This window comes from Armigeres subalbatus, chromosome 1 (assembly GCF_024139115.2).
Source record: "Armigeres subalbatus isolate Guangzhou_Male chromosome 1, GZ_Asu_2, whole genome shotgun sequence".
NCBI classification, from domain to species: domain Eukaryota; kingdom Metazoa; phylum Arthropoda; class Insecta; order Diptera; family Culicidae; genus Armigeres; species Armigeres subalbatus.
In genome coordinates this window covers 115,308,186-115,321,556 of record NC_085139.1, presented here as the reverse complement: position 1 = coordinate 115,321,556, position 13,371 = coordinate 115,308,186, and the positions used below count along the sequence as shown (strand labels likewise).

The following is a 13,371-nucleotide window of genomic DNA, read 5'->3' as shown; positions in this document are numbered from 1 at the left end:
TGAAATTATTGAGTAGTTTGCTTCCCAAACGGCTAGAAGATACAACAGACAAAATTTCTTACTTCCAAAACTTTCTCCTGACATCTGCAAATCTACGAACTTTAGATTTCTTTCAAATGAATTGTATTGTCTGGATTTTTTTATGTCTAATAATCCGAATTACGTAATCATGCTGAAAACTTTTCTAAAGCAGAAAATGAAATGAAAATTCTTAGTATTTTTTATCAAATTGGCATTGTTCAATACTTTGCCATTAAAGTGATTCTACATATCAAGAGTTTCAAGTTTAAATGTTTGAGCTGTAACACACTCTTCTTGGCAGCAATAGAGAATGTTTGCACTGAGCAATAGAGAATGTTGGTACTGAGATATGAACTGAAAAGCTGAACTGTCTCATATTTGTAAAAATAGTTATTCTGCTAGTGCTCATAATTATAGAAAAGACAGATACCTTGAAATGAGCAAAAAAGAAAGCCTGTTTCGAATCAAGATTATAAAGAATACAAATGTAAGTATACAGTTGCAATAAAAGTTGTTCGTTTGTCATTCAAATTAATTGATTCAATTCAAATTCAACATTTTGTCAAAAATATTCCATAATTGAGGATGTTCCGAATAAAATTATTTGTTTTGTCTTAGCACAGCATAAAATTATTAGTTTTGTCTTGTCTTAGCACAGTGTTCAGCAAATAAGTCTTTTGATAAGAAATTATTAATAGCTTTTTTGTGAAATATCTTCACTTGTCATAAAACGAGTTAGTGCCGCTTAGTACTATCCTATTTAATTCCACCACTTGAGTCAAGTGAGCGACACTGAAGACGGCCTTACTGTTAAAGTCGAAATACGGTTCTGTAAAGTAACAATCAAGTGGTGGAATTAAATGGAATAGTACTAACTAGTTTTATAGCAAGTGAGATAGTCTTTGTTGCGAAACGATCTGTTTTCAAAAGGCGAATTTAGCAGTAAAATGATAGTATTTACTTCCCCAGGGATGCCAAAAACACGGCTATATATTGCCAAAGTAGAGCTCCAACACCCATCTTTAAGTCTGTATGTGATACAGACCATCAAAAAACCACAATACAAACATAAAACCTATTTTTAGGGACATTTTGAGGTTTTGGCCAACCTTTGTTCTGGAGCGAACCACTGTGCACCGGTTCGGACACTCGGCCTCGCCCGGCAAGTCCCTCTGTGTGCTGGCGAATAGGCCCTATCGCAGAAAGGTCAATTTGGGGTGCACGCGGCATCATCATTCTTGATACCAGTCGTGCAGAGGGAAGCAGGCGCGAAGTCGACCCTGCCCACCTTCCGAGGAAATAGGGCGTGGTAAGGCCACCTGGAAAGCCGGCAACGCGCTGGCACGATACCATGGTGTTCTTCTAAAAAAGCGAGTTACGATGTTCGGTGCTGCAAGGACACGCAGCTAACCTCGAGGGTGCGTTGTGCACTGGCCCCCCTTTGAAGCATTACTTTCTGGTTGTATCGAAGGGACTATGGGCTTGGCGGCAATGGAAACGGTTTAGCGGATCGGGGATACAGTCCTGCCTCGTTGGAGGTGGCTCCTAACCCCGCACTTCCTGGTCAACCCAGGAAGTCTTTTGTGGAGATTCCCCCTCCATTGCTAAGGAAGAAAAAAAAAAGCATAATCATAGTGCAAGTAGAAATTTTAAAGACCATTACTCTATCTGCAACTCAAACAAAGCAGTTCTAAATTAGCTAATATAAAACATTTAAATTGGAAGATAAATGCCAAACCACCGCGCCGTTCCAAGTCTTGTCTTAAATTTCGTATAACCAAGAATAAAGATGCACAAAATTATCATTTTCTTGTACCAATCCATCGTTAACCTTTCAAGCTCAATTTTGTTACGAAAGCCAACTTTACTTTGATGTTCATCCGTTTGTAACTGAATCAACGGTTGACCTTTGCCTGTTTTGGGCAGTGTGAATCAAACGCTCTAGAAGACAAACCGTTTCATCGCTATATTTTCCTTCGATTTATTTTCTTGATGTTCTACGCAAATTTTCACCTTATGACGTTAACACGTGTCTCTTATTTGAATTACTGATTGCCGCAGGTGGTGACACATTAGTCCTTGATGTAGATGCCTTTGTTTCATTGCGCCAAATGTACCGCTTCCCCATATTCATCACTCGTTGCGGAAAAAGGTATCAACAAGGTTTATTGATCGAACGTGATGATTAGACTCCGACTTGGTTCATCCGGTTGTCTCTACCCAAAGCACCGTAAGCGTTTCGGCCCAAATAATGTAAATTCCCACCCCCACGTTTCTGCGGAAAATTTCCATTCTTGCAGATAAGCAAGCGAGCGCCAGTGCCGCCCACTATTGCTCTGATCAAGGTGATTCCACTGGCATGGCAGTCAATGAAACGAAGTGAACTCCTTTGAAGTTCGCCAATTGATGGTCTAATGACTCAATCGAAGCAAAATTGCCAAGTCACCATAAACTTTCCCCGGGCCCGGGACTTTCTTTCATTTAGTTGTTCGCCATCTTCTGTGTCTTATCCTAAAAATAAACAAGAACTGGTACTGTTCACTATATGCACCCCTATACTCATCAGTTTCACCGCTCTGTGGTTACGATGGGATGGCACGAAGTCTGTTTTGAAAAACAAAACAAAACTAAAGAGAAAGGACAAACGTTCGTCGACGTTGGCAGCGTGCTCCGCTTGATGGCGATGACGACGAAGATGCAACCAAAATCGATGGCCCCTGGCCCGGTAGAATGGCCGTCTCGGGAGAATATTTATGGATACCGCAATCGAGATGACCAAACACCGAAAATAGCATCCTACCGTGCCACCGTTCGATGTCCGGGCAGGACGCAGACAGGTCACGGGATAGGTAGCTACGTACGGTTCGTTGTGCCACGTTGGCTATTTTCTGGAGGGGTTTATTTTGGCAGATTGCAGCAAAGTTTTCGAGCTTGTTCGGGGAATGCAGTAAAATGTATCTCGACACTCCGGTGGGAAACAACAGAAAGCAGGGAGATGTGATTACGATAGTGTGCAGATAGATAGATCTACGTACGATGGCAGGACAGTATTTTGAAGCACTAACCGCAATGAGTAATAAGAGTCTTACATAAATCTTCACCGGAGAGTGTTTGACCTCTATTCTAACAAAGGACTTTGTTTTTGTTTTCTGTTCCCAGAGATAAAATAGTTATGTGTTAAACATGTTTGTTTACACAATATCAAAATTAGGCATCAATACCCAGACCCACAACCGAAGTAAGAAATCAGTTTCAAAATTCTAAAACCATAATTTGAAACCCATAACCGGAATCTGAAATTCAAAACAAAAGTTAGGGCCAAAATATAAAATCGAAACCAAAATTATAAATTAGAATTTCGAGCAAAAATGAAAATCTTCAAACCAAAGCGCATAGAAAGGATTAATTTAAAAATAGCAGTTATATAAGCTGGAAGTCCTAAATGATTGTTAAGTTGTGAAGCGGAAATTCTCCAGTTGTGAAATACGAACCCGTTTTCTATAGAACATACTTAATTAATTAGAAATCCATTGAATCAATGATTTGTTTTGAATGATTTAGCAACAATACTTAGCGTTTGGCATTGATAAAAAGCATATCTTAGATAGACTACTTGTGATCATTAACAAATTTACATGTGGTTCAATTTCACCCGAATTACCAGCTCGGTTCAAACCGATTTATGTTTTTTCACGTCACTCATTCTTCCCGATCTTTGCTCTCCAACAGAAGTTGCGATTTTTTCAGTTCATAAATCTCCGCATAAAAAGGATCTAATTTATGATCCGTTTAATACGCGTTTGTTTGTGCGGGAAGTCAGCTTCCGTTTCCCCGCCATGTGTCGCCATACTCTCCGTAGAAGCTGTTCATCCACGCTCCAGAATACTAACTCAAAAAAGAATCTACCGCCAGAAAAACCGTATCGTCGGACAGATTTATGGACGCATTATTATTTTTACTGCATTCCTGCTGTACGAGTTCAATCCAGCTTCGCACGGACAGAAGCAACTCACCAAGCCGGGGTGCCATTGACGGTTGTACACACCTTCGAAAATCTTCTGGTAACGATTTTCCGAGGTCGGTCACGACACCGCAAACTGACTTATTTATTCAGCATGAGGGCCACATTCCTTTCCCAGGTCGAATGGAGCCAGGAGGATGAGCAATAAGAAGAATTGGAAGCACGGTGGAAGGTTGATATTTATCAAAGAATAATGAGCCCATAAAATCGTAATTTCATCCGAGAGGTGTGCTGAATTTGCCACAAGACGAACGATCCGACTTACATTCATCGCCGTTGTCTCAGAGTCGTCGCGTTGTCATTACCGTCCGCACTCCCCCGCAGCAGGTGGATCACGGAGCGTCACGATAGAGCCTATAAAATAAACCTAAAATAGGGGCTGGGGGCGCAATGAATCTATCCTTTCTGATTGTGGAAGGCTGCAGACTGGTCTTCGGTGGAATTTTTGGGATTCTCTGTTTTTTGGGATGAGATAATTATGAAGCCTAATTATGGTAATTTTATAAGCTTTATTGGCTTGAAGTGGAAAGATGAAGCGGAATTTTCGCTGGAGATGGTTAAACCATTCGGTCATCTCGATTGGCTTGTAAACAGATAAGAAGCGCGAAGAGGTTTTTCGGTGGTGCTTAAGAGTTTTAGTACCTGCCGTACCCGGCGAATAATCATTATGTCATAATGATGATGGTAATGGAAATAGTTATTTTTTTGTGTCGATTAGATTAATTGGTTTGCTAAAAATAGAAAAGGAGCAGTGACTTTTGACCGTTTCAATCTTATTTCGTTTAGGTAGATATTAACCTCAATTACTTTTGGAGATTTTCTGGTCGATAACCAATATGCCTTTAGTCGGAACGGGAACATGTTTATTGGTCACTGAGATGCTTATTCATCGGTTGGGGGTCGATGTGGGAGAACTTCAAGGTGTGAATTATTATACTCTGCTAGTGCATAACGGATCACAATAATAGTAAAGACTGATGACGGGGGATGGCAATGATAGTGGCCATCACATTAGTAAGTGTATAATGTTGAATCGATTCATCATCAAAAAGGTTGCAGTTAGCGCAATCCCGGTACGATGGAATACAGAAGATTATTGATTTACTAAGAAAGGCAAAAGCAATTGAAGCGAGGTACTCGGCAGAAGTCAATAACCAATCAACAATAAGATATGCGCTACGGCCGAAAATATCGTTTGGTCGAAAAAGTCGTTTGGCCAAAATGGTCGTTCGACAGAAAGGGCCATGTTACGTACAGATTTAGAATCTTTCATCCCAAGATGCACCTCACTAAGCAATCAGATAGGCAGCAGTAATACAGACAATACGAGTGTGTTTCATCGTCGTATATTTCTTCTCACACTATATCTATTGCGTATGTAAATGCGTATCAGCGAGTTAGGTCAAAGGATAGGTAGCTCTTCGGCAGCTAACTGCCGTCGGGTCGATCGTGATCGCAGTACGGAGTAGAAATTTAGTTCGCTCTAGTGTATCACTTAGTACGGTCGGGAAAAACACATACAGTCCGCTTTTTTGTTGAACGTTATGTAGTTTGTTTGTTCGTAGTAATAAAGTATCTATCGCGCAGCAGTATAACAGCAATCCGTGTTTTTAAAGCTAAGTTCCGAAACGCGCTATTCCGCGAGTGACCCGTAGATTTGATCTGGCCAGTGAAAAACAGTTTTATAACTAACATTTTTGGTCCTGATCGAGCCGGATAAGAGCAATCCGCGGGACCACGTCCTGGTGAATAGTGCGTCCTGGGTTAATTGTGTTTCCGACCCATTGTCCAACGATATTTTGCGTGAAAAGTGAACTTGTAAAATTGTATGCGGAGTGCAAAGTGTGCTCTGATCCATTGTACGGAATCGATATCCGTCTTCTGCTAGTGAGCAAGTTAATTAATTACTGCCAATAGATAGCAGTTAGTAAAAGTGATTTAAAGTCTCCTGTGTGGCCGTGTACGCAGTTTGGAATCAACGTTCTTCACAACTTATGCTGAATATTAGATTTTGATGCTGCATTTCGACATTTTAGATACCCCGAAGCATCTAAATTCAGCTGAGTAGAGTGTGTGTGAATGTGTGGTTGAGAAGGCTTGGGCTCAACGTGTGGTCTGCATGTGACGTTAACCAAATAAAAGCGCATTGTCTTGAGTTAAATTTGCAAGCGCTCTGTTACCGTACTGTGGTGCGGGTGTGGACAAATTGAATTTTATTTGTGGAATTTTGGAGAAGCCATATTGAGTTCTTCAGTTGACTATTTAGTTCGGCACATTTGCCATTTGACTATTTCCCATAGTTAAGGGTTGATAATTGAGCTGTCAATTCTGTCAATCCGTTCCGCTTGAGGTCTCGGTCGTGGTTCAGTGCTAGTGAAGTGTGATCTTTATGCTATTCAGAATTCCGAAGTCAAATTTGAGGCAACTGGTGAAAGATCAGATGAACGCAGCTTTGGCGAATGTAAAGGATTTTGTGAATAATTTTGATGCAGTTCGTGACAGTGATATGGTTGAATTACGTTGAGTGAAACTAGATGAAATTTTTGATCGGTTCTGTATCATTAGGATGAATATTGATAAGCTTCTAGACGAGATCAGCGAAGAGTTTGAAAGTGCGGCTGATGACGATGGTGTTGATAGCGCGGAAAATGCTCCCGTCTGCGGTGATAGTGTGCAGACATACAAGAATTTTGAAAGTTCGTATTTTCGTTTGAAGCCAGCGTTGCTTGCTAAACGCCCTAGAACGAAAGTAGAGACTCCTGAACATCAAGTTGCATGCCATCCTTCCCGGTTGAAGTATCCAAAGCTGAAGCTTCCATCGTTTTCCGGCAAGCTGCAAGATTCGATCAATTTTCGCGATAATTTCAAATCGTTGATTGACGACAACAGTGATTTGAGTCCAATCGACAAGTTTAATTACTTGCGAGCATCTTCGAATGATGAAGCATTACTTCAGATGAACCAAGTTTAGGTGAGCGCTGCCACCTACAACATTGCATGGAATATTCTCGAGGCGAAATATAAGAATCATAAGCTGATAGCACACGAACATCTGAAGGCGTTGTTTTCTGTTCCAGTGATGAAGTGGGAGTCGTTTGATGCCCTGAATACCGTCCTGATGACGTTCAAGGTCAATCTTCAGCAGTTGGAAAAGTTGGGAGAAAACACTGAGAACTGGATCACAATTCTAGCATTCATGTTGTCGCAGAAGCTAGATACAGCAACCCTTCGCCAATGGGAAACTCATCACAGTTCGAAGAACATTCCTCAGTGTGATGCTATGACTGATTTTCTGGAGAAACATTGCGCAATTCTGCATTCTACGTCAGTACGCAGTACAGGTGATCAAAGAAGACCATTCAAGAGCTCAGCAGTTCACACGCTTGGTTCTGCTTCAAGTAATTGTCCAGTCTGCAATGGTGAACCGCATAGCGTCGAACAGTGTCGTCGTTTTGACAAAATGAGAGTGATCGACCGAAAATTATTGTTCCGAAGACTTGGACTTTGCTTGAATTGCTTGTGTTCTGGTCATTTTGTAGCAGGTTGTTCGAGGCGTAGCTGTGCAAAGTGTGGACAACGTCATCACCATCTTTTGCATCCGTATTTCCCATCCGCTTCTAGCACGCAGAACCAAACGTCGAGCATCCCGAACAGGCCTCAAGTCGCGAAATCAAACGCTCAATCTCAGCCTCGTCAACAGTCAGTACAGCATTCGCAATCGCATCAATCCCGGACGAATAATACTCAAATATCTCCACCAACACCCGTCCAAACCACTACTCCACCACAGACACGACAGCCACCTCTACTAGAGATGTGCAAAACATCAGTTCTTTGCATGGAACCGGATCTGTTGATCAGCTCTTCAGCTCATTTCATTTTCAACATTTTTTTACGTTTTGTAAAAATATTTGCATTTGAACAATATGAATTTAAATGTTTCTTTTGTACTTTTATTAAAACAATATAAAATAAATTTTCTTTCTTTATTTAACTTCATTTTTTAAAAAAATACCATAAACAATCAAATCACTTCAAATTATGATTGAGAAAAAGTGTGTGTTCAATATGCTTTGGCGACAATCTGCTTCTCTTCTCCGTACAAATTTCACCAGCTTTTGAGAAAATGCGCTCGCACGGTACAGAAGTAGCAGGAATGCACAGTCTTTTCTTCATGAGGTCGTACACTTTCGGATATACCACTTTCCTGCTGTCCCACCATTCGAGAGGATCGTTGGTCCGCGACAAGTTTGGTTCAGCGAGATATTTGTCAAACTCCAATGATACTGCCGATAATAGATCCTGTTTCTCTCGAGCTTCCGTAATTTCGTGATCAAATTCCTCCCACAATGATGATGGTACAGGTTCCATACTTTTCAGTCTCTTATCGTCATCAACTTCCTCATTTTCGATTCCAGATATGTGCTCTGTTATAGAATCGTAAGCTGCCTCGTAAGCATCGTCAGAACCAAAAGCCTGTCTTTTAAAACGTGGGTCCAAAAGCACTGCTTGAGCGATAAGTTTGTTCATCTCTCTTCCACCAAATTTCTTTTGAAGCCCTTGTTTAAGCAGATTTTTTAAATCTACTACAGAGCTGGGTAAAGCTGCATCAGAAAACGAAGTCATTTTTTTCAACATTATATGGTTGGGGAACGTCCACAAATTACGTAACGCTTAGAGGGGGGAGGGGGGGTTGAAAACGTCCAATTTTTGCGTTACGTAATTAATGGATCTTCCCTTGAGGACACACGTTTTTGAGAGCGAAACGTTTTTTTCTGCAGATATCTCAACAGTTACATCATTAAAAATTTTCAACACGTAGAAACCCACGTTGTTCAAATTCGTCCAACCATCGCATGTCAAACTTATCGCCGATGCTTCTTGTAAATCCTTGGTAACTTTAAGAAGTGTTTTATTATAAATAGTCGGTAAAAGGCTGTTGGTAACTGTTTTCCTACTTGGTAACTTGTAGGAAGGACAAAGGAGATCGACAAACTTCACAAATTCTGGATCTTCCACCAAAGAGTATGGATGATATTCCTTGCAAATCATATTGAGTAATTGTATATCAATTACTCTGCTCTTTTGGATTGAAATCGGTCGGTTAATGTCACCGAAATTGATCATCAGCGGTTGACCAGAACTCGCGAGGCAATTATTCGACTTGGTAGAAGCTGAATCACAATCGACTTCATTTTTCGAATCCGTGCTTATTTCATTTCCTACCTTTGCTTTTCCGGTAGCATACCCAGCTGCAATCTGGCCTTTGGACTGACTTGTCGATGCTGAGCCGCATCTTTCAAACGATATCATTGGATGCTTCGCACGGAGATGTCGCTTCATATTGCCCGTTGATCCGTTTGATGACGATATTGTAACGTCACAGTACCTGCATTTTGCTTTGGTTCCTTCCTTCTCTTTAGTGAAATGGTACCACACGCCATTCGTCATCCTTCCGCGTGCAGACATGTCTTTTGAGAAGCTGAATCTGGAAGTTTTTTCGCATACATAATGAAACGAACTAATGTAGATTATTTTTTACGTACCTTCAATCGTTGGTTTTAAAATTTTATCACTCAAACTGAACTTTAAACAGCATTTAAAAAGATGAAACGATTGATATTTTTTGAATGATTTCATTCAATCGCAAACCCAACCGACTACAACAGGAGAGGGTTTGTTTTGACATAAACAGAACAAATGCAACAACCGAGGAATATGAATGTTAAAGAGAGAGGGAGAGAACATTATGACTGAGAGTGAAAATGGGAGAATGGAGCGTACAGTTCGAATGTTTTTGTTTTTATTTGAACTCACTCACTGGAAAAAGAAAATCTACTGTCGCTCCCACTCTAACTCTGCCATAAGATCCATTCAGCTCTCAATATTCGGGTTATGACAGTTGAGAAGGGAATTGGGATGAGAATGGTAATAAGAGTCGATTCACTCACACCTGTCAGATCGGAGCATCACTCTTCCCACTCTTCAAGTGTAACAAGGAAATAAAAACCCATCTCTTTACCGTTCACAGCTCTGTGCCGTACAGATGAAAACTGTCTCGCTCTTGGAATTTCAGCTGACCCGCTTGTCAGGCGCTTAGTTTCTCGGATTCAATTGTCGCACAGTAAACGAGCTGATGAGCTGGGGTTCTCAAAACTGGAGCTGCGGATCATCAGCACTTTTGAATGATCCGATTCTTTAAAACAGCTCAAGAGCGGATCGCCCATCTCTACCACAAACACACCGACTATTTCTCACCACACTGCTACCTCACACAATGCTCGAAGCCAGCGAAACACCACACTTCTGTCAATCGCTCTTGTGAAACTTGCCGATCGCTTCGGAAATACGGTCATCGCTCGTGCATTGCTGGATAACGGTTCTCAAATATGCATGATCACAGAGAACCTGTCTCAAAGGATGAATTTCAAGCGTTCACACGAGAACTTGCCTGTGGTTCTATGACGGTGTCGAAACAATCGGTGTTAGCGAGGATTCTGTCACGTTATTCTTCGTTCGAAACCAAGGATGTGAAATTTTATGTGTTGCCTCGAATTACTGTGAATCTGCCGCAGACAACTATTGACATCAGTTCCTGGAAGCTGCCATCAGACATCTGCCTAGCTGATCCAAGGTTCCACGAATCCAGTGCGATAGATGCAGTTTTTGGCGTATCAGTTTTCTACTGTTGCTGCTGTGTGAGCAGTTGAAGCTATCGGATTCTGGTCCGATTTTACGAAACACCGAACTGGGTTGGATAGTTGCTGGAGAAATACCTGATAGTCTAGTCATCACGCTTAGCGCTGTTACAGCCTCAGTCAGCACAGAAGAGATTCACGAGCAGTTAGCACGCTTTTGGAATTTGGAGTCATGCCGAACGAAGAGCTGTCTCTCCGTCGAAGAATCTACGTGTGAATTGATTTTCGAGCAGACGACAACGAGAGACGCTGATGGAAAATTTCGAGTGGTGCTGCTGAAGAAGCAGTTCATGATGAAACATTTGGGAAAGTCAAAGGAGATAGCAACCAAACGGTGCATGGCCTTGGAGAGCCGTCTGACTGCATATCCAGAAATGAAGGCTCTCTATACTAAATTTATCCACGGGTATTCTATGATGGGCCATATGCGAGAAGTACGTAAGGAGGAGGAAGAACTTATAAACAGCTATTATTTGCCACACCATGCAGTCATCAAACCGGATAGTACCACAACAAACCTCAGAGTTGTTTTTGACGCGTCATGTGCTACAGATTCTGGAGTTTCCCTGAACGACACACTGATGGTAGGACCGGTGGTCCAAGACGATTCGCTGTTAATACTGCTTCATTCCCGCCTCCAGAAGTACGCTATAGTCAATGACATAGAGAAAATGTATCGAATGATCAACGTAGTCGAACAAGATCGGCCATTGCAAAGGATTCTTCGGCGAGAGTCCGTTGATCAGCCAATTCGAACGTATCAGTTGAGTACAGTGACTTACGGCACTTCGTTAGCGCCGTACTTAGCAACTCAAAGTCTGAAGAAGTGTGTCGATGAAGGAGAACAGGCGTACCCTGCAGCAGCCCAGGTCGTAAAGCGCAATTTCTATGTCGATGACATGCTAACTGGTGCGAAATCTGTCAAGGAAGGACAAAGCCTGTGTAGTGATGTTTCGTCGTTACTCAGTTCTGCTGGCTTCAATCTCCGGAAGTGGCACTCTAACCAGCCAGCAATCTTGAAAGGTGAAGACCCTTGGACTATTTTGGGAGCCAGCTACGGATAAATTCTGGCTCAAAATGCCACGCTGGAAGCAGTCGTTACCTATTACGCAACGTATCGTTCTTTCTGACTCTGCTCGTTTGTTCGATCCGTACGGATTAGCAGGTCCAGTGATTGTGCAAGCGAAGATGTTTCTCCAAGAGCTTCGGAAAAAGAAGTATGCTTGGGATGAGCCGTTGAGCGCAGATCTGCAGTCCCAATGGCTACAGTTCTGGACAAAGTTGGATCGACTGGATGCAGTCTCCGTTCCTCGCTGGATCGCATTTGACAATAATGTGATTTCAAGTGAGCTAAACGGATTCTCTGACGCCTCGGAGAAAGCATACGGAGCAGTAATCTATCTGCGATGTGTTACACGAGAGGGCAGTACTACAGTTCGTCTGCTGATGGCCAAATCCAAAGTAGTGCCTTTAGAGGACTTAAGCGAGAAGAAGAAACGACAATCGATACCAAGACTAGAGTTGTCATGAGCCCTGCTGTTAGCGCATTCAGATTCCAGCGAGAACATACTTCTGGAATGATTGTAACAGTCTCCAGTCCAGACTGAAGGAATAACCAATAGAATGTTCAAAAGAATATACGGAGGAATTCCTAAACGACTAGTTGATCCTCTTATTTGTCTAATTTGTCTAATTTGTCTTATTTTTTTCCTAATTCCTTTATTTGAGGTTAATATGTTTTATATAAAACTCTGCGGAGCCAAGGAACATATTAACCTTTTGTCTGTGCTCTGGGGTCAATATGACCTCAGGCCACTTTGAGTGGCTGCTATTTGTTTAGTTTTCAACCGATTCTCCTAATTTTTGGTAGCTTGATAAAACTCGCCGAGATCTGTCTCGTAAGTGCAAAATCGCTTGAAAAATCTTGAAAATATGCGCTACAGTGTACTTTCTCAAAAAACTTACGTTGTCTGTGCTCTTGGGTCAAATTGACCCCATATTGAAATTGCTATAACTTTCTCAATGTTTTTTGATTTTTGGGGCTGTTTCGAAAGATAATTTAATCATCTTTCAGGTCGTTACCAAAGATTGACTATAGGTGGGCGGGTACATAACGGGGAGGGGTTTTCGTAAAAAAGGGTACAATAACAGTGATTTTTCATGCTTTTACTTATATCAGAATATCCTACCCATTTTGAACTGCACCTTTTCAAAAAGGTTATACAGGAAGGCGTGTGCTTTGATATGATACATTGATTAGTTTAGAGCTTGATGCTAGGTGGCTGTATATTTGAATACATTATTTTAGACTACTCAAGTAATTCCGATATATTGAATTTTCCTCATTGTAAATATTCTTATCGCACAAATTTGAATTTTGTAAAGATGACGTCTTAAACAAAGTTCATCTGGTGGAAATGGTCTGTAATGTGACGGAATAAACAATTAGGAAATTTACAAATAGACAGCGCTAGTGTACCTGCAATATTCTTGCATGTTTGAAATATTGCTTTAGCTTGAGATCCCTCATACCTACACCCAAGTTGTATTCGGCAACATTGTTCAGGATGTCCAGGACTACAAAGTAGTGCTCAATATAATGAGCACTTTTTCCAAGATGTGGCGCTAGTG

The 13,371-nt window shown here is 41.4% G+C and overlaps 2 protein-coding genes across 2 annotated transcripts; both read left to right on the top strand.

Annotated features, from left to right (window-relative positions):
- Positions 1-7,121: 7,121 nt before the first annotated feature.
- Positions 7,122-11,804, top strand: LOC134206456 (uncharacterized). Its single transcript, XM_062682177.1, has 2 exons — positions 7,122-7,370; positions 10,749-11,804. The coding sequence occupies exons 1-2, from the start codon at positions 7,122-7,124 to the stop codon at positions 11,802-11,804; spliced, it is 1,305 nt and encodes a 434-aa protein (XP_062538161.1).
- A 13-nt stretch (positions 11,805-11,817) lies between these two features.
- On the top strand, positions 11,818-12,270 carry LOC134206455 (uncharacterized). The gene has a single exon (XM_062682176.1). It carries the CDS (start codon positions 11,818-11,820, stop codon positions 12,268-12,270), a length of 453 nt encoding a protein of 150 aa, XP_062538160.1.
- The last annotated feature ends 1,101 nt before the right edge of the window (positions 12,271-13,371 follow it).

Bases quoted from the DNA above. Each gene is read 5' to 3' on its own strand.
- LOC134206456 (XM_062682177.1), top strand. From the start codon at position 7,122: ATGAAGTGGGAGTCGTTTGATGCCCTGAATACCGTCCTGATGACGTTC. The intron at 7,371-10,748 runs GTACGCAGTACA...CTGTGTGAGCAG, and splicing joins CAATTCTGCATTCTACGTCA to TTGAAGCTATCGGATTCTGG.
- LOC134206455 (XM_062682176.1), top strand. From the start codon at position 11,818: ATGCCACGCTGGAAGCAGTCGTTACCTATTACGCAACGTATCGTTCTT.